The sequence below is a fragment of the Tribolium madens genome, unplaced genomic scaffold, assembly GCF_015345945.1.
Source record: "Tribolium madens isolate multiple individuals breed KSU strain unplaced genomic scaffold, Tmad_KSU_1.1 Scaffold_11;HRSCAF=98;Tcas5.2_LG3b, whole genome shotgun sequence".
In the NCBI taxonomy this organism is placed as follows: Eukaryota; Metazoa; Arthropoda; class Insecta; order Coleoptera; family Tenebrionidae; genus Tribolium; species Tribolium madens.
In genome coordinates this window covers 6,240,411-6,260,964 of record NW_025400975.1, presented here as the reverse complement: position 1 = coordinate 6,260,964, position 20,554 = coordinate 6,240,411, and the positions used below count along the sequence as shown (strand labels likewise).

General features: G+C 32.6%; 5 protein-coding genes across 10 annotated transcripts in view; 2 read left to right on the top strand and 3 right to left on the bottom strand.

Annotated features, from left to right (window-relative positions):
* The first annotated feature begins 312 nt into the window (after positions 1–312).
* LOC123003548 (BTB/POZ domain-containing protein 10) lies at positions 313–4,883 on the top strand. Of its 2 annotated transcripts, XM_044396367.1 has the most exons (4): positions 313–592; positions 762–878; positions 930–1,306; positions 3,969–4,883. In XM_044396367.1, exons 1-4 carry the CDS (start codon positions 402–404, stop codon positions 4,604–4,606), a joined length of 1,323 nt encoding a protein of 440 aa, XP_044252302.1. In that variant the 5' UTR covers positions 313–401; the 3' UTR covers positions 4,607–4,883. The 2 variants fall into 2 exon arrangements, with proteins under 2 accessions (XP_044252302.1, XP_044252310.1); XM_044396375.1 differs by lacking the exon at positions 762–878.
* On the bottom strand, positions 4,744–5,610 carry LOC123003589 (NTF2-related export protein). Its single transcript, XM_044396441.1, has 3 exons — positions 5,389–5,610; positions 5,253–5,339; positions 4,744–5,204 (listed from the first exon to the last, which is right to left on the bottom strand). Exons 1-3 carry the CDS (start codon positions 5,395–5,397, stop codon positions 4,881–4,883), a joined length of 420 nt encoding a protein of 139 aa, XP_044252376.1. The 5' UTR covers positions 5,398–5,610; the 3' UTR covers positions 4,744–4,880.
* LOC123003565 (cyclic GMP-AMP synthase-like) lies at positions 5,587–9,878 on the top strand. 3 transcript variants are annotated; one of them, XM_044396401.1, is made up of 7 exons: positions 5,587–5,606; positions 8,284–8,433; positions 8,496–8,891; positions 8,945–9,100; positions 9,147–9,287; positions 9,339–9,636; positions 9,684–9,878. In XM_044396401.1, exons 2-7 carry the CDS (start codon positions 8,347–8,349, stop codon positions 9,776–9,778), a joined length of 1,173 nt encoding a protein of 390 aa, XP_044252336.1. In that variant the 5' UTR covers positions 5,587–5,606; positions 8,284–8,346; the 3' UTR covers positions 9,779–9,878. The 3 variants fall into 3 exon arrangements, with proteins under 3 accessions (XP_044252336.1, XP_044252329.1, XP_044252321.1); XM_044396394.1 differs by lacking the exon at positions 5,587–5,606 and adding an exon at positions 6,326–6,344; XM_044396386.1 differs by lacking the exon at positions 5,587–5,606 and having other exon boundaries at positions 8,103–8,433.
* On the bottom strand, positions 9,761–13,455 carry LOC123003584. Of its 2 annotated transcripts, none has more exons than XM_044396413.1 (4): positions 13,393–13,455; positions 13,033–13,340; positions 12,527–12,983; positions 9,761–10,127 (listed from the first exon to the last, which is right to left on the bottom strand). In XM_044396413.1, the coding sequence occupies exons 2-4, from the start codon at positions 13,322–13,324 to the stop codon at positions 9,920–9,922; spliced, it is 957 nt and encodes a 318-aa protein (XP_044252348.1). In that variant the 5' UTR covers positions 13,325–13,340; positions 13,393–13,455; the 3' UTR covers positions 9,761–9,919. The 2 variants fall into 2 exon arrangements, with proteins under 2 accessions (XP_044252348.1, XP_044252359.1); XM_044396424.1 differs by having other exon boundaries at positions 13,033–13,348; positions 13,393–13,427.
* Positions 13,456–15,576: 2,121 nt separating this feature from the next.
* The window catches only part of LOC123005965 (probable E3 ubiquitin-protein ligase RNF144A), a 27,349-nt gene continuing 22,371 nt past the window's right edge, over positions 15,577–20,554 (bottom strand). For both annotated transcript variants that reach the window (XM_044400083.1, XM_044400075.1), the window contains exons 5-7: positions 17,216–17,378; positions 16,534–16,886; positions 15,577–16,483 (exon numbers count right to left, since the gene is read on the bottom strand). In XM_044400083.1, the coding sequence (XP_044256018.1) occupies positions 16,232–16,483; positions 16,534–16,886; positions 17,216–17,378 (768 nt within the window). In that variant the 3' untranslated portion in view covers positions 15,577–16,231. The remainder of the gene's footprint in view (positions 16,484–16,533; positions 16,887–17,215; positions 17,379–20,554) is intronic.

Genomic DNA, 20,554 nt, shown 5'->3' with positions numbered 1-20,554 from the left:
ACCTGTCAGTTTGTATAGATAACTCAATTGATAGTTGACAGAAAACGTCAACCGTCAACAACAAGGGGTAACCAACACTAGGCATTCAAAATTACTTCTGAAAATTTTAGTTACAAACAACATGAAAAACGTAATTTTAGTTTGACAACATTGACTATCAAATTGAAATGTCACAATTTTACAGTCAATTTTAAAAGCGCGGCCGCTAGCCGGAAGAATCTAATATAAGTCGTCACTAGAATGCAAAAATGCACCCTAAACTAGCACCTACGCCACTGGCTGTCGCAAATTTGCGTTGATTTTCATTCGGTTGGCACACTTGTAGAAAGTGCGTCTAACTTCATCCCGTGACCTGGGAACTGTCACTCCTGTCACTGTTGTATGTCTTTGTATTTAGTTCTATGTACTGGCTCGGTTCCAGAGAAATTTACAATTGTGCTGATTACATTTATGTATTTGTGAAGTGTTTATTACCTCGTGTAAAAATGGCAGGAGCTAGCGATCGCCATCTTTACAACAATAACGACACCAGCAGTGACACCGAAGACTACACCGATGACCGTCGTCGCAGAGTTTTCAAAAACCGTCTAAGGTGAGAAAATTCCCCCCTTCTCAAAAGGGCGGAAAACCGAGGCAAAACTCGCATTCCGATGAGTGAAAGTGAGACCATGAGAAAAATCCATTGTCTCAACTCAACGAAATATTTCAGTTGTGAGAGTGCCTCGTTCCTTGATGATTAATTATAATATTGCTTTGCGTAGTTATGGATCGTGTTCGAAGCCGAAACCGTGCCTTGTGCAACGTTCAGCGTCCCTATCGGACCCCCGGTGCCACTCTGTAGCTACGCCTAAGCAATGTCACAATCCGCCTCGCAATAGGCAAGAGGGCTGTCTTTCGCCCAACCCCAACCCTAAACTAAACATTTGCAGAAGTCGCAACGTCCTGACCCCCAACAAGACCCCAGCCAACGCCTCCGTTTCGGCCCCCACGAGTGTCAGCGACGATCGAGTCACTCTCGTAGTGGACAACACGAGGTTTGTGGTGGATCCGGCCCTCTTCACGGCCCATCCCAATACCATGTTGGGCCGAATGTTCAGTTCAAATCTCGAGTTTACGCAAGCGAATGAAAGAGGCGAGTTTGAGGTCGCTGATGGGATTCCTGCTACGATTTTTAGGGCCATTTTGGAGTATTACAAGGGGGGGCTCATCAAGTGTCCCCCGTCTGTCTCGGTGCAAGAGCTGAGAGAGGCTTGTGATTACTTGCTGGTGCCTTTTGATGCCAACACCGTTCGCTGCCAAAATTTAAGTAAGCAAATTATTTGCAGAAAACTATAAATAGAAGCAAAAAATTAACGTTCTTTATTTGTTCAAAATGTGACGTTGAAATAATTACTGTTATCTTTCGATAAGAAATTTGTTTAAAAGCAGTACAAAAACACGTAAAAACGCAAAATGGATGAAGTAAAACCGACAAACTTATCATAAATGAAAAAACCACTCATTGAAATAATTCAAAAAAAAATGTAAAAAGATTTTGCAGAACCTCATTTAAAGCTTTTGTTTCTTTACTGTTTAAATCGAAAATTGACAAAAATCTCGTCAAAAATCAAAAACAAAATTCTACTTTAAATAATTTTGACAATTTTTATTTTTTAAACACCGATTACGGTGAAACTAAAAGAGCTAGAGAAAAAAAAGCTCGACAGATTCGTAATCAACTAAATAGGATCTGAGACATGCTCAAAAACACCATTTTATAAGGCTTTTTTTATTTTGTAAATTGCGGCAAAACTGTACCTCAATGATGTAATATTTAAAAACACATGTAAAAATGTTCCGGGGAATCGATTGGCGTCAAGACAAATGCAAAATTCATTATAGTTTTGAAGTTAAAGTAAAATCGTTTTCCTAAGACCTACTAAAAATTTATTACTTTTAAGTTAAATGCGGTGTTATTAAGAGTAAACCAGGGGGTAAATAAATCATAAATTAGTGGAACCCACCCGGACCCTGAAACAGGTCATTTTTTAACAGAGCCGGATTACTTACTTTTTTTGTCTAAAATACTTGAAATGTTTGAATAGTTTTTGATGTAGTTGTTATAAAAGTCAAGTATTTTAAGAAATTTAAAAAAGCCAGGTGGTTATTAACAAGCTATTATTAAATAAAGCTGATTTTTTTTTTTAATGATAGACCACTATGTACTTTAGTTTTAAATACGCCCCTGTTTTATTCTAGTGGGTGCAGCAACACTTACAAAGGAACGTGGCATTTATGGAGGGTTACAAATTCAAGCCATTGTTTGGTTAATCCCTTATAATGTGTCATAAAATTTTTAGTAGGTCTTAGGAAAACGATTTTACTGTATAGTCTAATTTATATTTTTGATATTTTTGACTTTATCAGCAATTTTCTCGATAACTATTCATCATAGAACACTGATCTTTTTTGTATATTATAGAAAATTAAATTTTCTTTCCAACGGTACCAAACATAATAGGTTATCACCAATAAGTCCGGAGTTATTGGCAATAGACCGCTCCGGATGCCAAAAATCGGCCAAAATCTCGACAAAAATTAAAAAAATTCAACTTTCAAATTGTTCCGTTACGTTTTTTATATTCCTAGAGGCCTTAAATACTCAAAAAAATGCATAAAACATTATTGGGCCAAGTTTAAAAAATTACGAATTTTTTGAGTTTTTCGGTAATAAAAAAATCGTAAATAAATAAAATAAAATCTATCTATAATATGGTTTTCTAGATGTAAAATTAGTTTTTGAGATATTGAGTAATATAAACTTAAAAATAAGGCTAGAAACATTCAATTCTGACCAAAAAAAGGATTTTTTTTTGATCTTATGAAAAACTAGTACTGTATGTAATACAATACGCCAAAAATAAATCAAAAAATTCTTCCGTACAGTTTTTTCATAAAAAAATAAAATGGCCAAAAATAGAGGTTTTTTTAAATTTATTTTTAAACGGCACGGACAAAAAAATTCAAATTTGTATATATTGCTGCTAAAGCGATCAAAAAGTTATATTTTTTTCAGAATTTTTAAATAACGATTAATTTTTTTATTCAGTATAGTTCAACCTTAACCAGAGAATACGCTTGTACAAACCGTTTTGATCTAGGACTCAGATATTGAAATATGACTTTTTTATGAAAAAAAAAAAAACGGGTCTGTACCCGGAACTATAACCCGGAGCGACTTTCGGTTGCGCCATTAGATAGATAATTTCAAGTAGATTTTAATGGTTTTTAGTTTTTTGCTCTGTCTTATAATTTCGTAGAAAAACGCATTTAAAGTTTCACAATTTTGAAAATGTTTACTTTTTGAACGACGATTACGGCGGAACTAGAGGAGATAGCGCAAAATGCTTGGCAAATTCGTAATCAGCGCGTCAAAATCTATCGGATAAGATAGGTTTAAATTGAATCTGAGACATTTTCAAAAACACTAATTTTTAATTTTAACAAATTTTTGCTTTTTTTTTATTTTGTAAATTGCAGCAAAACTGTACCTCAATTGACGTAGACATATGTAAAAATGTTCCGGGGAATCGATTGGCGTCAAGAAAACTGCAAAATTCGTAATAATTTTCAAGTTATAGTCGAATTTATATTTTCGATATTTTTGACTTTATCAGAAATTTTCTCGACAACTATTTATCGTAGAACACTGATCTTTTTTTATATGATAGAAGATTAAATTTTCTTTCCAACGGTACCAAACATAAGAGGTTATCACCACCAATAAGTCCGGAGTTATTGGCAATAAACCGCTCCGGGTGCCAAAAATCGATAAAAATCACGACAAAAAACAAAAAAAAAATTCAAGCTTAAAATCGATTTTTACATCTCTCGAGGTACTAAAGACTCAAAAAAGTGCATAAAAAATTATTGGGTCAGTTTTCAACGTTAAGTAGCAAAAAATTTATTAGATTTATCCAAATTTCCAGGGGGGCTGCTGCACGAGCTGTCCAACGAAGGTGCCCGTTGCCAATTCGAGGTCTTCCTCGAGGAGCTCATCCTCCCCCTTATGGTGAATTCCGCCCAAAGGGGGGACCGCGAGTGTCACATTGTCGTTCTTTTGGACGATGACACCGTCGACTGGGACGACCAATACCCCCCTCAAATGGGCGAAGAGTACAGTCAAACCGTCAACAGTACTGCCATGTACCGATTTTTCAAATATATAGAAAACAGAGACGTGGCTAAACAAGTCTTAAAAGATCGAGGTTTGAAGAAGATTCGACTCGGAATCGAAGGTTATCCAACTTATAAAGAAAAAGTGAAGAAGCGCCCTGGGGGCCGAGCCGAAGTGATCTACAATTACGTCCAAAGACCGTTCATCCACATGTCTTGGGAAAAGGAGGAGGCGAAAAGTCGCCATGTCGATTTCCAGTGTGTCAAATCCAAAAGTGTCACAAATCTGGCAGAAGCCACCGCTGATCCGGCCTTGGAGTTGGACGCTCGGGGGAATCCCATCGTAGCTGTGACAATTTCGGATTTGGCACCGTTGGATAATGATGAGGGGGCTGTGGGAGGGCTGCCGGAGCTAGACGCCGCGAATGTACCCCCAGAAGAACAAAATTAGAATTGTTTTGGTTTTAGGTCAGAGATCTGTCGCATTTTGGGACAAATTTAATGTTAAATGTGGGTCAGTTTTTGTCACCGAACTGATTTAGAAAGCACATTCCTTTGATTACAATGTCCAAATTCGCGAACCCTTGAGACTGAAATTTGTTTAATTTGCTCATTTATTTATTTGTACATATTAATCTGGTTGTTACGCTTTGCTTTTAATATCAATGTAGCTTAAGGATTTTATACCTGTTGTTTTTATGAAACGGAATAAATGGACTTTCAACTTATTTGTTGTCGTTGGTTAGGGGTTCCTGGAGGCGGAAACAGTCGCTCACGATTTTCCACTTGTCTCCTTGTGCCGTGATTATGAAATTCTGCTGGAAGGATTTGGGGATCCTGTCTTGGTACCTAACTGTGCCACTGACTTGAATCATGAACGTGAGTTGCCCATTGACGGCCGAGTCCAAGACAGGTTGGGCGTCAAGAGTGTTAATTATGTGGTCAGAAGTGGGCAAGTCGATGAAAAACTTCTGGATTCGCTCATTACCACTGACTCCATTACCGTTCCAAGCCAAGAGACCCGAATCCAAGTACAATTTAGACATCAACTGAAACAAATATTGAAACGGTTTTACGCAACTGAAACTGAAAATTACGTGGCGGCGTTTGTCCGACGTTTCGTAATACAGTTTTGTGAACTCTTCAGCCACCCGACAAGCCTGGTCGATTTTGCTTTTAACAATCTGGAAAAAGCGAGAAAATGATAACTGGTGGTCGAATTAGTGACATTACCTGTGTCATGTTTATTTTAATTAACTTAAACAATGGAAATTAGAAATGAAAAAGTGAGGTTAATTCAAACATTTTCGGTTTTAAATTACTGCGTCAGCGCAACAAGTTCATGGGTGCCAACCAAAAGAAAATAACGTTTTTTAAATTCCAAATTGGGGGCCGGAAACGACAATAATTTTGCAAAAAGGTTATCACTGTTGTTGGATTGAGTTTGCAAAGTAATTTTTCTATATTTTTTATATTTTAGGTTATGTAATGAGTTTTTTTTTATAATACCGTGCGATCAAAAAACAATAAATAAGAGGAGGCGACGGTTAATATTCTGTTGGCAACAATTTTGCAGGAAATTTTCCACACAAACTGTAAATGAAAATGATCATTTACCGTTTTTGTAATAATTTGATAAAAAATTTTTGCTCTTAAGCGAACATTATTTCACTCAAAATGAATAAAACGCAAGTGACATTTGAAGTCAAAAATCAGAATTGCCATTTGAAGAATTTTAATCACCGCCTACTCTAATTTTTTTTTTCTATCGCACCGTAGTTTTTTTTCTTTTTTGGACTTTATATTCCGTTTAAAAAAAAATTAGGGAATCTTGCGTTATTAATAAAATTGTAAAAATACCATAAAAAAAATATCTATTTTGGAAATCTAGTGAATTTGTAAAGTTGTATGGCTATAACGTAGAAAGAATTTTTTATTGAAAAAACTAAAATGCGTTCAAAACCCTGGGGCTTCTCAGCAGTTCTCAGCCATAAATTAATAATTTTTTAAATGACATTTGTTTCAAGATTTGTCAACACGAAATTACCACCTAGGATTTGAATTTTTAGGAAAATTACGTTTTTCATGTTGTTCGTAACTAGAATTTTCAGAAGTAATTTTGAATGCCTAGGATTGGTTACCTTTTGCTCTTGTCAACTTTCAGTTGAGTTATCTATACAACCTGACAGGTAACGTAACCTAAATTTTTGACACTAGTTACGATGATACTTTTGTTTGTCACTACAAACCAACCTAATCAAATTTATGGCAACCTATTCACGAATATCCCAAAATCCTAGGGAGAAATTTCTTGTTGATACGATTACAGTTACTAAATATACGATAATAGTTATTCATGAAAGTGTTGAAAAATTCAATGTGTGTAGAATGAGGTAAAAGTTAAAAGTACACACCAAGACGGGACGTATTGCGGTAATATTAAAGCATGAAAGATAATGAGTGAAAAGAATTTTTTTCAAATTTTTTCAAAAAACTAAGGATTTTTTTACTTTTCAATAAAAACATCAAAATTTTTAAGTTGTTTTCAATCCATTATAAAGCAACAACAAAAATTACAAAAACATTGTTTTATTACCAAAGGTCAGATTTAATTTATTTTTATATTGCTTATATTTTTATTCCTTTTAATCATAACGACAGTGATTTTGGCATTAATTTGGAAAATCTTAATTTTATTTTCGATGTTTGTTCTACAGTCGCGGCCACTGAAAAGTAATACACTTGACAAATAAAAAAAATTTTGGCCTTGTAAATTTTCCCTTGAAATTGACAACCACTGTCATGTTTAAAATGTCAATAGAATCTTCTTTTTTGTTTTAAGTACAGTCATTTTGTTCACATTTATTTCTCCTGCGATGACTCGTAGAGGGAAATTGTCCCTTAATCTTGTATAATAATAGATTTCTGTACATTCGACAATTTGTCAAAAGTGACGTTTTCATTGACACTGACAATCACGCCAAAGAAAAAATTACATTATGCATTTTTTTAAATTTTGAGAGGATGTGTCAAAATTCTGTGTATTACTTTTCAATGACCGCCACTGTACATACACTGTCATTCGACTGACATAAAAATGTAAACGGCCCTTAGGCAACTACCCTCACTTTCACTTTTTGTAATTTTTATCCTGATAGCTAGAAAAAAAATGACAACAAATCTAAATAATTTATTAAACTTATATAAAAACACGTATTGCTGGCATTATTGTTTCGAAAAATCGACGCCAAAAATAAATTTCCGAATTTTAGTTCCAAACGTTAAACATAATGATTGACAATAAAGCGTGGCTTACATTGACATTTTTTGAACTGACATAAATTTAAGGTCCAAAATTCCGTGTCCGCTACTGTATTAAATCGGACTTCAACTGTGATTGGTTATTATTTTATGTTGGTGCCCCATCAACCAATCAATTTATTTTATTTAATTAAGGGAATTTTCACGCTATAATCCTTTAACCTCTCTTTTTTTTAAAATGGACTCGTCCGAAACGCATTTTTTACAATTCTCAAAATCACCATAATCTTATCAAGATTAATCCATATTGTGACGAGAAACAATTCAATAATCGAGAATTACACCATTTTTTTGATTCGTGTAATCAACGACATAACAAAAATACAGAGTGGTTATAAATGATTTTCATCTAGCCAGCTGTGAATTTTCCATGTAAAATAAAAAATGCCGCTTTACGAAAAAGGGGTACCTACTTGTTTTAACTCAAAATTTAAAAAAACGCCGTTTACTAAGCGTCCACTTCGAAAATAGACTTCAATTATAAACTTGTTTTCTTCCAAAGTATACATTATTATCAATTATTATTGGAAATTAGTTGAAACAATAAAAGTTTAATTAACAACAATTTAGTATTAATTAATAAGTGACACTAATGACAGAACTAGAGCTTTCAAAAAAGTAGAGCGGCACAAATAAAGTTACATGCAAAAAAATTCCAAAGCTGGCTAGATGAAAATCATTTATAACCACTCTGTACTTTCAAATATTTTACCAACAGACACACTCTTCGTATTTAGTCGTATTTATTTTGTTTTTTTGTGTTGTTCTATTTTTAACATTGAAACTGCATATTCCCACATCTTTCAGGGCCACACTTTGTGAAATTAATATTATAGGTAGATATTCGTTTTTTATTTATTTATTGTGAAAATGGAAAACATCTTGACCGACATCAACAGGAGATTTATATCCCTTCCAGAGGAAGATGTTCGAGGAAATAAACAAATACTAGAATCTGTAAATATCTATTACATAATCCAATCAAAAAACTGTATTTTTCTACTGTATTCATCCTGCAGGTGTTGCGGACATTTGTTGACGTCATGAAGACCCAAGATCCTCTTTTTGAGGCTCTTTTTCGAAGGGTTTTCTACGGGGGGAGTTTCTACGACGGTTTGCGGGTAGGGAAGCCCGTAGAATTCGATTTGGACTTACTTTTGCACATCCCCACCTATGCACAACCCACTTTACAAGAAAGCAATATTCCGGGGTTTGTCTGGCTTAAATTAAACAATCTTGACGGGTGGTTGAGACAACCAGAAGGGAGAGTTTACAAAGACTTCCGAAAAAAATTCCTGGACAATTGCGATTTCCTAGACACCGGGAAAACCCTCAAATGGATGGAAAGCCTCGTCCAGAAAACTCTAAACAAATTACCTTGGGGAAACGTGACAAACGAAATTGGAACGTTTTGTGTAAATACAACAAAATGGACGATTTAACTAAATAAATTTTTTGTTTTGTTTAGATTAAATGGAGGAAAGGGGGCCCCGCGATGACACTGGAAATTTTTCACAGTTCAGGGGGGAAAATTATGGACGTTGATTTAGTCGCGTGTTTTATTTTTGGGGGCGATAAATGGCCGATTAATGGCTACAGAAGTAATCCCTGTCCTTCAACAAAAGTAAATTTTAACGCAAGACTAAAAATTGTTTAACTGCGAATTTTAGCCGGAATTTTTCATTGTTCCGAAGAAACCGTCACAACAGGTGAATCCCCAGGGACGCTACTGGCGACTGTCTTTCCAGGAGCAGGAAAGGGTGCTAATTGATAATAAAAATCGGTTAAAACCGGCCGTTAAGCTAATCAAGGTGAAGTTAAAACTTGATACTTGACATTCTTAAATTATTTTTTTAATAAAGAAACTGAAGGAGACGACACATCCTAACATTGCTAGTTATTACATCAAAACAGTTTTTCTCCATATTATTGCTCAGAAAGATCACAGTTTTTGGAACAAACCCTTGAATGAAGTTTTTATGACAACGTTGCGAGAGTACAGGGAATTTATCGCAGAGGGGGAAATTCCCTATTACTGGTGCAGAAATAACAATTTAATTGGACACATAGATGCAGCGACTTTGTTCAATATCAGTAACCGAATCGGTTACATTATCAGAGATATTGAAAATAATCCAATGACCGTGGCAAAACATTTGCGTAAGTATCAAAAAAAAAATTATTATGTATCTCTTGTTTTGGTTTAGTGACCAAGGATGAATACCAGATGTATATTAATGGGGAAGACGCAATGGCAAAGGCGCTACCTGCAGTACAACCCTCAAATTGTGCCATTCTTTAATAATATTTTTATTCATCATCTTTATATTAATAAATAAGTGAAAACTATAAAATGCTACATTTACATATCAATAATCTTTCTGGTAAAAATCAAGGCACTCTAAAATACACATAATATAAATAAAATGTAAAAAATTAATCACTACGAGCCGATTTTTGTGCCGGGCTTCATGACCGGTATTTCTGTCAATTTAACCGATTTTTCGTTTGCAAATTTGGTGAATTTTTCTCCATAAACCGCCGCACATGTGACTAGCATCACAACATCGCCTTCGGCCTCATGTGACCTGAGCGGTTCCTTCGAAGTCAGTCTTCTGTAAACATCTTCCAACTTATAACTAGAGAATTCTCTGAAATTAACAAGTATCACAATAAAATGGGAGTTAAGAAGGGATTTTAAACAAAAAAGAGCGTTTTTAAGGAATTTTACCAACATCATTGTTGCCAAGTCACCAGATCTGGTGATTTTTATGCCGCTCTAGTGATTTGGTGGAAACTTGTAAAAATTCGAATATCTGATGAATTTTTAGGAATGTAACTGCAGTTACAGTTATTTTATTTTTTAATCGAGTATTCGCCCAAACGTTCAATAGAATTAACTTTTTTGCGCAGTCTCAAGGAACAAAATTTGATTTTTTTATTATTGATAACAGTATAGATAGAGCGTTCTTCATCTCGGTAGGTCATGGAAATTCAAATTTAAGGTGGCAACATTTGTACTTTGAGAGTTCTAGGTTGTTTATTTTTGTACCATTGCACCCACTGAGGTTGAAGGTACGTCATATTTTTAAGTGGTTTTTGTGCTTGATCTCTCCTAATTTTACGTTTTTTCCACATTTCTTTTCGACAAAAAATTATGTTATTTTTTCAGAGAAAATTCAACAGAAATGTCATTTTTATGATTTATCAGGATCTAAAGAACACATTAATACTTTTTTTGGAAGTAAAATTAAAGTCTGGTTTACACTCTCAAAGCCCACCGAGATGTCAATCATTATGAAACGTTCAATAAATTACGTCAAAATGACACTATGTATTTTTTGAGTCAAAAAATCAAGAAATAGTTTTTTTTTAATGAAATTTCACTCAACAAGGTCAAAAAATCGCTAAATTGTATCAAAAAATACATTTTTTGGTCTTTTTCTGGCCGTTTTTCAGCTAGAAACAGCACAATTTTGCAAAATTTCGGTAAAAACAAAGCGGAAATTTCTCAAATTAAGCCAAAACTAGCGTTATTTGTGCTTTTTTTGTTTCAAAATACAAAAGTTTGGTAACAGTGACTGAAAATTTACAAAATTGATATTTTTTCGCTCGATTTAGTCTCTTTTTGCAACAGAGATTCATATATTTTGAAGAATATTGCCTAAAAATAGACCAAAATTGATGTTATTTCGTTTGTTTTATTCGATTTAGCTCGTTTTTGAGCGAAATTTGTCACTTCACCTTTTTTAAGTCTGAAGTCAACATTTTTTGCAAGATTTTGTAAAAACGAAGCAAAAAAAAACACAAATCAAGTCATTATTTTAAAGCCTTTAAGCATGTTTTTGAGTAGACTTTCGAGTTGAAAAGCTTCGACAGAATTAGAAAAATTTAAATCATAATCTTGAAATTTTGCCAAATTTTTGTAAAGATAAGCCAAAAAAACACCAAATCAGTAAAGTAAATAGTTTTGTTTTTTGATGAACAGAATAAAAAATAACGCTAAAATGAGTCGAAAGTATCCTATTTTGGGCGTTTTCGGAGCATTGTAGTACGTTTTTTTAGGTAGAAACAGAATTTACCAAATTTTTTACTTGTTTCGCTTTCATTTTTGAACCAGAGGCAAATTTATTTCACAAAATCTTACCCAAACACGCTGAAAAATCACATAAATGGACCTAAATTGATGTTTTTTCGTTTGTTTTATTCGATTAAGCTCGTTTTTGAGCGAAATTTTGTCGTTTTACCTTTTTTAAGTCGTAAGTCACAATTTTTTGCAAGATTATTTTGTAAAAACGAAGCAAAAAAACACAAATCAAGTTATTATTTTGAAGCCTTTAAGCACGTTTTTGAGTAGATTTGCGAGTTGTAAAGCTTCGACTGAATTAGAAAAATTTAAATCATAATCTTGGTATTTTTTATTTTGCCAAATTTTCGCAAAAATAAGTCAAAAAAAAAACGATCAAATTAGTAAAGTAAATAATTTTGTTTTTTGATGAGATTTCAATGAACAGAATCAAAAATAACGCTAAAATGAGTCGAAAGTATCATATTTTGGTCGTTTTCGGAGCATTGTAGTACGTTTTTTAGGTAGAAACAGAATTATTTTTCAAGATTTCTTTAAAAACAAACCAAAAATTTACCAAATTAGTCCAAAACTAGTGTCAATTTTACGTTAAGCAAATTTTTAAAATATAAAGTTTTTCTAAAATTCGTTAAAAAATTATCAAATTTTTTACTTGTTTCGCTTTCATTTTTGAACCAGAGAAAATGGTGTTACTACTACTAGCTTTTTTTAAGTAAAATCACAGTTTTTTTGCGACATGCAACACACACACCAAATCATATCATTATTTTGTGTTTTAGCATGCTTTTCAAATAACTTTTTCGAGGCTTTTTGAGCAGATTTATAAAAAAAAACGAAAGCCTTCGACAGTATTACAAAAATTTGATCAAACCTGTCAACTTTAGGTTCAGATCTGGTGAATTTAATTTTTCTGAGCTGGCACCACTGACTGACATAAACACACTAGACGCAATATAAACATACTTGATGCGATTGAAGTTACGTCTGCTTGCCTCCACAGGGCCCCCACTGCCACTCTGTGTGCAAATCGTTTGTTTTTTCGGCGTCGTTTCGTTCATTTTTTGTACTTCCTCAGGTGTGAGTTTCCTTTGTTTTTCGTACTCGTCCAAGGCTTGGTTTAAAATTTCATCAAACTCGTCATTAAACTGAAAAGGTACTTCTTTTGGTGGCTCTTTTACCACTTGTGTCTCTAAAGTATCAATGTTCCTGAATGCGATAAGTGAGTCAAGACAGAGGATATCCTCTGGGAGATCATTGCCCGTTTTTTGGACCTCCGCCCTCAAGATGGGGTAATCAAACTTATTTCCGTTATGTGCAACCAAACAAATCGGTTTTTGATTCATCTCTAGCCATTTTCCTATAACGTCCACGGTTTCACTTGAAAAACGCGTCTGCTGCTCTAATAACTCATTCGAAAGTCCTAAAAGCTCAAATCACGCCTTGTGGGGGCTAAATACAAAGCCAACTACCTGTTATGGTGGTGGCTTCGGGGCTAATCATCTTCATTGGGTTGAAACACATTGATAATTTATTATGAACTCGGGGGAAGCACCCAAGCTCTATGTGGTCTGCTCGAACTGCCACGGCACAAAATTCGGTGATTCGGGTCTTGTTGTGCTCCAAATGGGGCAAACCGGTGGTCTCCAAGTCCACAAAAACGAATGTTTTTATTTGAGACATTGAGCTTTGGTTGGCTTGACTTAAATGAGGCACCAGCTTGTTGAGTTTTAGCAATAAACTAGCCAGACCATGTTTTCTCATGCTTATTGTGCCCTATCTTTAATTCTATGCTAATTAGAAAGCAATTAAGTGAATAATGGGTTGTTTACCTCTCTGGGAGGGCATGATGCACGCCACTGGTTGACGCCTTCCGCCACCATTTTGACACATTTTAGTTACTTCTGCTGCCAACTTTGCAAAAAAAATTCAAAATTATTCTAAGAAAATTATTATCGAGATCTTCCTATGAAAAATTATCAACAAAAAAAAACAAACAACAGAAATCTTTGCTAGTTTTTTCTAAAAACTATCCTAAATTGGTCTATTTGTTTTACTATTTTTACTCATGACTCAGGCGTGTGTTGCTACAAGTATTTTGTTTACAAGTTTCACACAATTCAGCATTTAAAACACGTGGAAATTAAATAAATCCGTTATTTTTTTGATCGGCAAAATTCAGAAAGTGCTGTCAACCGCACACAATTAGTTCTATTTGGTAACTAATTGATTAAATTTGTTTTTAAAACTTGAATAAGTTTGGAGTTTCCATTTCGAGTGTACAGTTGCGGAATTAAAATTTCGGGCAGTATTGTCATTTTCTCAATGTAAACTCTAAAACAAGTTTTACATTAATAACCTCATTTTTTACTCTTGTCATGTTTCAAGTCATGTTTGTCATTTTGACTTAAAAAATAGCGTCACTAACAGAAAAGTTTAATTGTCAAATGTCAGTTATGATGACAGTAAAAGGTAGTTTACAGTGAACTTTTTGATGTGACAGAAAAATAGAGATGGGCAAAAAATATCGATGTTTTTCAAACATCTAATATTGGTCAAATACATCGATTTAAAAATGTGTAAGTATTTTTTTAAATATCGATGTTTTTACTTCGATACATCGGAATTGGTTTAGTTAATTATTTTTAATTTTTAAATTTCATTTATAAAATTTAAATTCGATGTATGGAGAATTCGATGTTTTTTCACAAAATTAACGATGATGAAGTGATGTAGGTGGTTAAGTTTTGTGTTTGTAGTTTGTATTTGTTTATGTTTTATGCAAGAATTGTAAGAAATATGTTTGTATTTGTATTTTTTTATGTTCCAAAAATTTATTATTAAAAAAATTGGTAAATGATTTTTTTTTCAATAAAAAACATCGATTTTTTACTTATCGATGTTTTGGGGCGATGATTTCTTGTTCGATCATAGATGTTACAGAACATCAATATATATTTTTCGATATTCCCATCTCTACAGAAAAATACTGCTCGAAATTTTAATTCCGTAACTGTAAAGGTTGTGGAAATTATTTGCCAGAAAATTGTCTTAAAATAATTATCTGCCAATTGGTTTCTTCTTCTTTTGTCGAGTCAAATAATAATAATAAAGTAAGTGAAGTGTCTGTGATTTTTAAGTACAGTAGGAGACAAAATACTTTGGTCGTCAATGTCACTTGAGTGACATTAAATTGTAAAGCATGCTTTAGGACTGTTAACCTTATTTTTAGCCACTGTCAATCATAGTTGACTATATAATACCTGTCATTAATTTGAAATTGTCATTCATTTTAACCTTAAAGCTAATGTAATTTTTTTTTTAATGTAATTCATTACATTAAAGCGTCAGAAAAGTGACGACCAAAGTATTTTGTCTCCAACTGTACAACATCAGTAACTATTTATTAAATTATGAATAGATTTTAATTGTATTTTAGTCAAAATGATTATTATTCGTAGAAAACGAGTGCAAAGTTACTTTGAATATAAATAAAAAGATTCAATTATTTTAAACTAAATCGAGCGCGTGGATTGGTAGCACTGCTCAAACTGTGAAATTTTCTTTATAAAGAGACTGGTCGTAAATTGTGCACTCTACATGGCCCCTTATAAATCGTTTTTTAACACATTTTTCACAAAAATGTTGAATTCTGAACATTCCATTTATTCGTTTCTTAAATCAGTTTCTTCAACTTTTTTTGTCATATTTATCGTTGTTTTGCCAAATTTTACAGCACTTTGAGGTTATTAAATAACTTAGAATATAGAGACTGGTCATAAATAATGCTCTCCATATGGCCATTGACCTTATGATTAAGAGCACGAAAAATGAAGTATTTATTTGACCGACTTTTGTAGACACAATATTAGCACATAAAGATTAAAATTTCAAGGTAAATTATTAATAAATAAAAAAATGAATGATGTGTTTGGTGACCCCAATTTACAATGAGAATGTCACACATAAGGACTAAAGTTATACTATTCACTTAACTGATTGAAAAGTCGACAAAGTAGTACCAATAACGTATATTTTCTCTTATTAATATAGTAAGTACATGGTACCTAATTAAATCTATGACGTTTTAACAGTATGTACATGTAGGTATAATAATAATAAATCGTTTAAGTGTTTATTCGATTATTACTGGAAAACATAAAAATCAAACAATTTCAGGTAATAAAAACTCAGTCATTTGTAAAATGACAAGGATCAACACTAATAATATTTTATGAATAACTAATTAAATAAGTATCTTATATTATTCACAATTTGTCCTCCATTAAAAAGTAACTGTGTAGGTTCAAGCCGTGACTAAGAAATAAAAAAATAACACTTCTATACATCTCAACAAAAATCAGGAGACTGCAACAATGCTGTGTAATAGAATACTGCAAAACCGATTCAATATGCCAAAAATATAAAATAATAATACTTTTCAACCCTCTTAAATATCACAGTATTCTAATCAACAGCTAAAAAAGCTCCATTGTTCAGCCAATAAAACAAATAAATTATATAACAAGTCCAAGACACAGACGGTTTTCATAATCACAGTTCTATCACAGCTTCCGTCCATGTTTAAACTTCAAGCTATAAAACAATTCAGTGATGTTTATGCAACGAAAGACTAGACAAAAAATAAGTTTCAATGTGAAGCACACCACATCAAGATTCTTCAACGGGAGCGTCGTCTTCTTCGTTGTCTAATTTCGTGGTCCCTGCATTACACACTCGGCACTTGCAGCAAACAATGCATGGCGCAGCTAAAAGAAGCAAAGGTGAAGCCACTAGAAGCAAAATCCCAAATCCTGCAAAAATCCCAATCACTTGAGTTCGATGCCAGATCACTGAGGCTCGCGAATGTCCTAGTTTATTCTTACAAGGGCCTTTGTCGTAGTGGCGGAGCAAAAAATCGTCCTGAAATCGCAAATTTAGTCTGTTTTTAAACCAAAATTTGATTTTGTTACATCAAGACTGGCTAGACAGTACCAGCAAAAGACGTGTTTGCACCGTTTACACATCATCTGTGCACAGCCTTCATCTTTTTCAATAGGAACATTACACATGGGGCAGCATTTTATGAGATCTGAATTGAACGATATTCCAGGCTCTTCGACTTTCCCTTCTTTCGCTAACTTTTTGCTGTTGTCCTCGCATGTTAAGCCTTCGTGCCACTCCAATTTGCAGTTGCTGCAAAAATCGGTTGTGCAACTCGGGCAGTGAACGCTTTGAGGATGACATTGTTGAGTGGGGCAGAGGTTGCAGACGGTCTCGCAACCGGCCCGGGGACACCATGTGCGATTCTTATCTAATTCTACTTCTACAAAAAAAATTGTTGTTTTTCTTCAAATCGAGTAATATAGTAGATTTAATTGAAATTGGCATAGTTGGCTATGGAATTTCATATTTAAGTTTGTAGTCCTGCGCAAGTCCCTAGTATAACAGCAAATGGGGTTTTTGTTTTTCTTTGCTTACCTAAGTAAGTACATTTTTCAAATTATAATTAAAGAGGGGGGTCTTTAAAAATAAAGTTTTAACTATTTTAACCTCACTTATTTAGTGACAAATTTAGATCCTTTTTCGCATTTAAAGCGCGGTTTGCACAATCATGGCCAACTATTATGCCAATTTCAATAAAATGTTTTGTACCTCTATTTAAGCGGTATTTGTTGTGTTTTTCAAATAAATCGTCTCCAGCCAGTCTTTTTATCTCTTCTTCGGTTAAAACCCCTTTGGAGGGACACTGGGCGTCGGGGCATGAAATGTCGTAAGCTCCTTGGGCTATCTCAAATTCCACGTAAACTCGCATACACTAAAACAAACAATTCCAGTTTCACACGCAAGTAAACCCGTTTTTTTCTTTATTTCTCAGTATTTTTAAAGCAAATTTCGGACAATTCCGTCGAAACAAACAAGATAACAGGAATATGGAAAAATTTTGACATTTATTTTTTGACATTTGACTTGTATACTCTTGCATACAGGGTGTCAGACTTCGCGCCCAGAGAAAAATTTCAAGTACCAGGCACATGGAAAAAACATTTAAAAAATTATATCTGTCAAATAATTTTGACATTTATTTTTTGACATTTGACTTGTATACTCTTGCATACAGGGTGTCAGACTTCGCGCCCAGAGAAAAATTTCAAGTACCAGGCACATGGAAAAAACATTTAAAAAATTATATCTGTCAAATAATTTTGACATTTATTTTTCGACATTTGAAAATTTTAATGCCTATTTAATGACATTTGACTTGTATACTCTTGTATACAGGGTGTGTCAGAATTCGCGCCCAGAGAAAAATTTCAAGTAACAGGCACATGGAAAAATTTTTTTAAAAATTCTATCTAATTTTGACATTTACTTTTTGACATTCGAAAATATAATACCTATTTAATGACATTTGACTTGTATACTCTTGTATACAGGATGTGTAAGAATTCGCGCCCAGAGAAAAATTTGTTTAAAAAATTCTACCTGTCAAAAAATTTTGATATTTATTTTTTAACATTAGAAAATTTTAATGCTTATTTTCTGACAAAACTCGGAAAACTATTTTTCCAACAGAAATAAATAAGAGTAAAACTGTAAAATTTAAACTCTCATAACTTTTTTTATAGATAGAATTTTTTCCATGTTTCTGGTATCTTACTTTACGTTGCATTTTACGCTGAGGCGCGAGTTCTGACGCACCCTGTATGTTTTTTCATAATTATTTAGTAAAGGTACAAAAACCCCATATCTTCGAAATTGTAGACAGAAATATTTTAATAGGTATTTTTTTCTGTATGTTGAAAGCTAATGGCTAATTTTTCATTTTTAAATTAAAGAATCGGTTAAGTATCAATGTTATTAACAGTAATTGAATTAAAAATACCTTGACATCAAAAACGGAAATGTTTAATTAACCTTGAAACCAAAGCGGAAAAACTTTTAGGAAAAATTAGTTTTTTTCTAGCACAAATCGTACGAAAAAAATGTTTTAACACGGATTTTGGCTTAATCTAATAAGTCAGTCAAAACAATTATTATTCCGTCATATCTTTCAAAGAAAAGATTGCGTTAAACAAATAATGTATTATGGTTTTTATCTTTTTTTTTTTCGCATATTTACATAAAGTAATTTAAATTATTTGTTGAGACATCCTGTAGACTTTGTACAATCAACGGGTGGTGCAGCATAATTACTTCATTTATTTGTTTTATTAGATAAGTATTGAGACTGATTAGTTAACATAATCCTAAAAAACGCACTTGTTTTTGTCTTCTCTACTAATTATTACAGTATTAAAAATCGTTAATTGAAAAGTAACACTAAAAAAATAAAAAAAAACTGTGTCCTGCCCCTACGTACGCCACTGGTAAAAGTAAAAATGAAGTAATATCCGGAAAATAAATAAAATTTATGAAAATAATTCAAATGGTTTCGGAGGAACTTTAAATTTATTATCAACACCCTGTATGTCCTTACCGAGGCTTTCTAGATCTATCGTTTATTTGATAAATTGTAGAATATGTGGTTACAATTTTTCACAATATTAAGAAAGCACTTGTATATTTTTTTTATTTTACAAACAGCTTTAAACCGGAAAATTTTTTCATAATTTTTTTTTGAATTCGTCACATTTCTACATTCAAGGACTACAAGGATCCAGTTTTTAATTTTAATTAGTGCAAATTATCTCAAATTTAAACACGAAATATTTTATATTTTATCATAAATTGCTAGTTATCGTTTATAATTGATTTTTAAATTTTCTCTGGGTATATTAAAAAAAAAAAAACAATAAACCAGTTTCAAGCATGACTAATTTTTTACATAATATTATAGACTTTTATACAGATCGTCCCAACTACGTTTTTCTTGGTCAATATCTTTGTTAACATGTGAAAATAAATCGAGTTTCGAAAATAAATAATAATTAATTGACAGAAATTGTAACAAACAGATATTCGGAACGAGATTTCATTAAGTATTTAAACAGTGTGACAAAATTGACATTATAAAACAACCGCGTCGATAAAGTCGTTCAATTGAGACGGAAATTTATATAAAAAAAAAACAAAAATGCGTCAAAAAACGTCAAGTTTGTAAATTTAATTTAGGACTTTATGGTCACAACTTAATTGATTTTAATATAAAAATTAATCATAAATAAAACTTTACAATTTAGAAAAAAAACTATTTCATCAATGTTACAAAAAAAAATAATTTTCTGAAATATAGTCGCCACAAGTGATATTTGTTTTTTTTTTTGATAAAATATCACAAAATGAAAGCACAAATCGCATCGATAAAATCGTGGTCATGTCATCCAAGGCAATCTAGAACAGATGCAATTTTTCGTCACCGCCACCTTATGTATTGTATTAATCTGTTAAAAATTGCATTCTACATGTTTTTAAAAAATCTCAATCTATTTTTTTTCATGTTATTTTATTTGGATCTAAACAGAATTGTTATTGACGTCAAAATTTTTCGATAGAATTTTTTTAACATTTTTTCCAAGTTCCCGATATTTTCCTCTGGGACACGAGTTATAAACCAAAAAAAAAGAAATTGAAAACAAAATCTGCGTCAAAAAAACGAAACTACGTCTCTAAATGTCAAGTTTGTATTCAATTCAAGACTTTGTGACTATAACTTTATTAGCTTGAAACAGCTTGAATTTTGACTAATTAATGAAACTTTAGAATTTAGAAAAAGTAAAATAAAATAATTCCCCAATTTTTTAAAAACAAAAACAAAATTGTCTGGAAAACAGTCGCTATACATTTGTTTTTTGTCAAAATAATAACAAAACAAAAACTAGCCACACAGCGTCGATAAAATCGTAGTGATTTCAACCATTCTCCGTATTTAAAAAAATATATTTTTTTTAAGAAAATAGGGGAGTTTTTTTGTTGAATTCGTCACATTTCTACTACATTCAAGGACTACTAAGATCCAGTCTTTAATTTTAATTAGCCCAAATTATCTCAAAT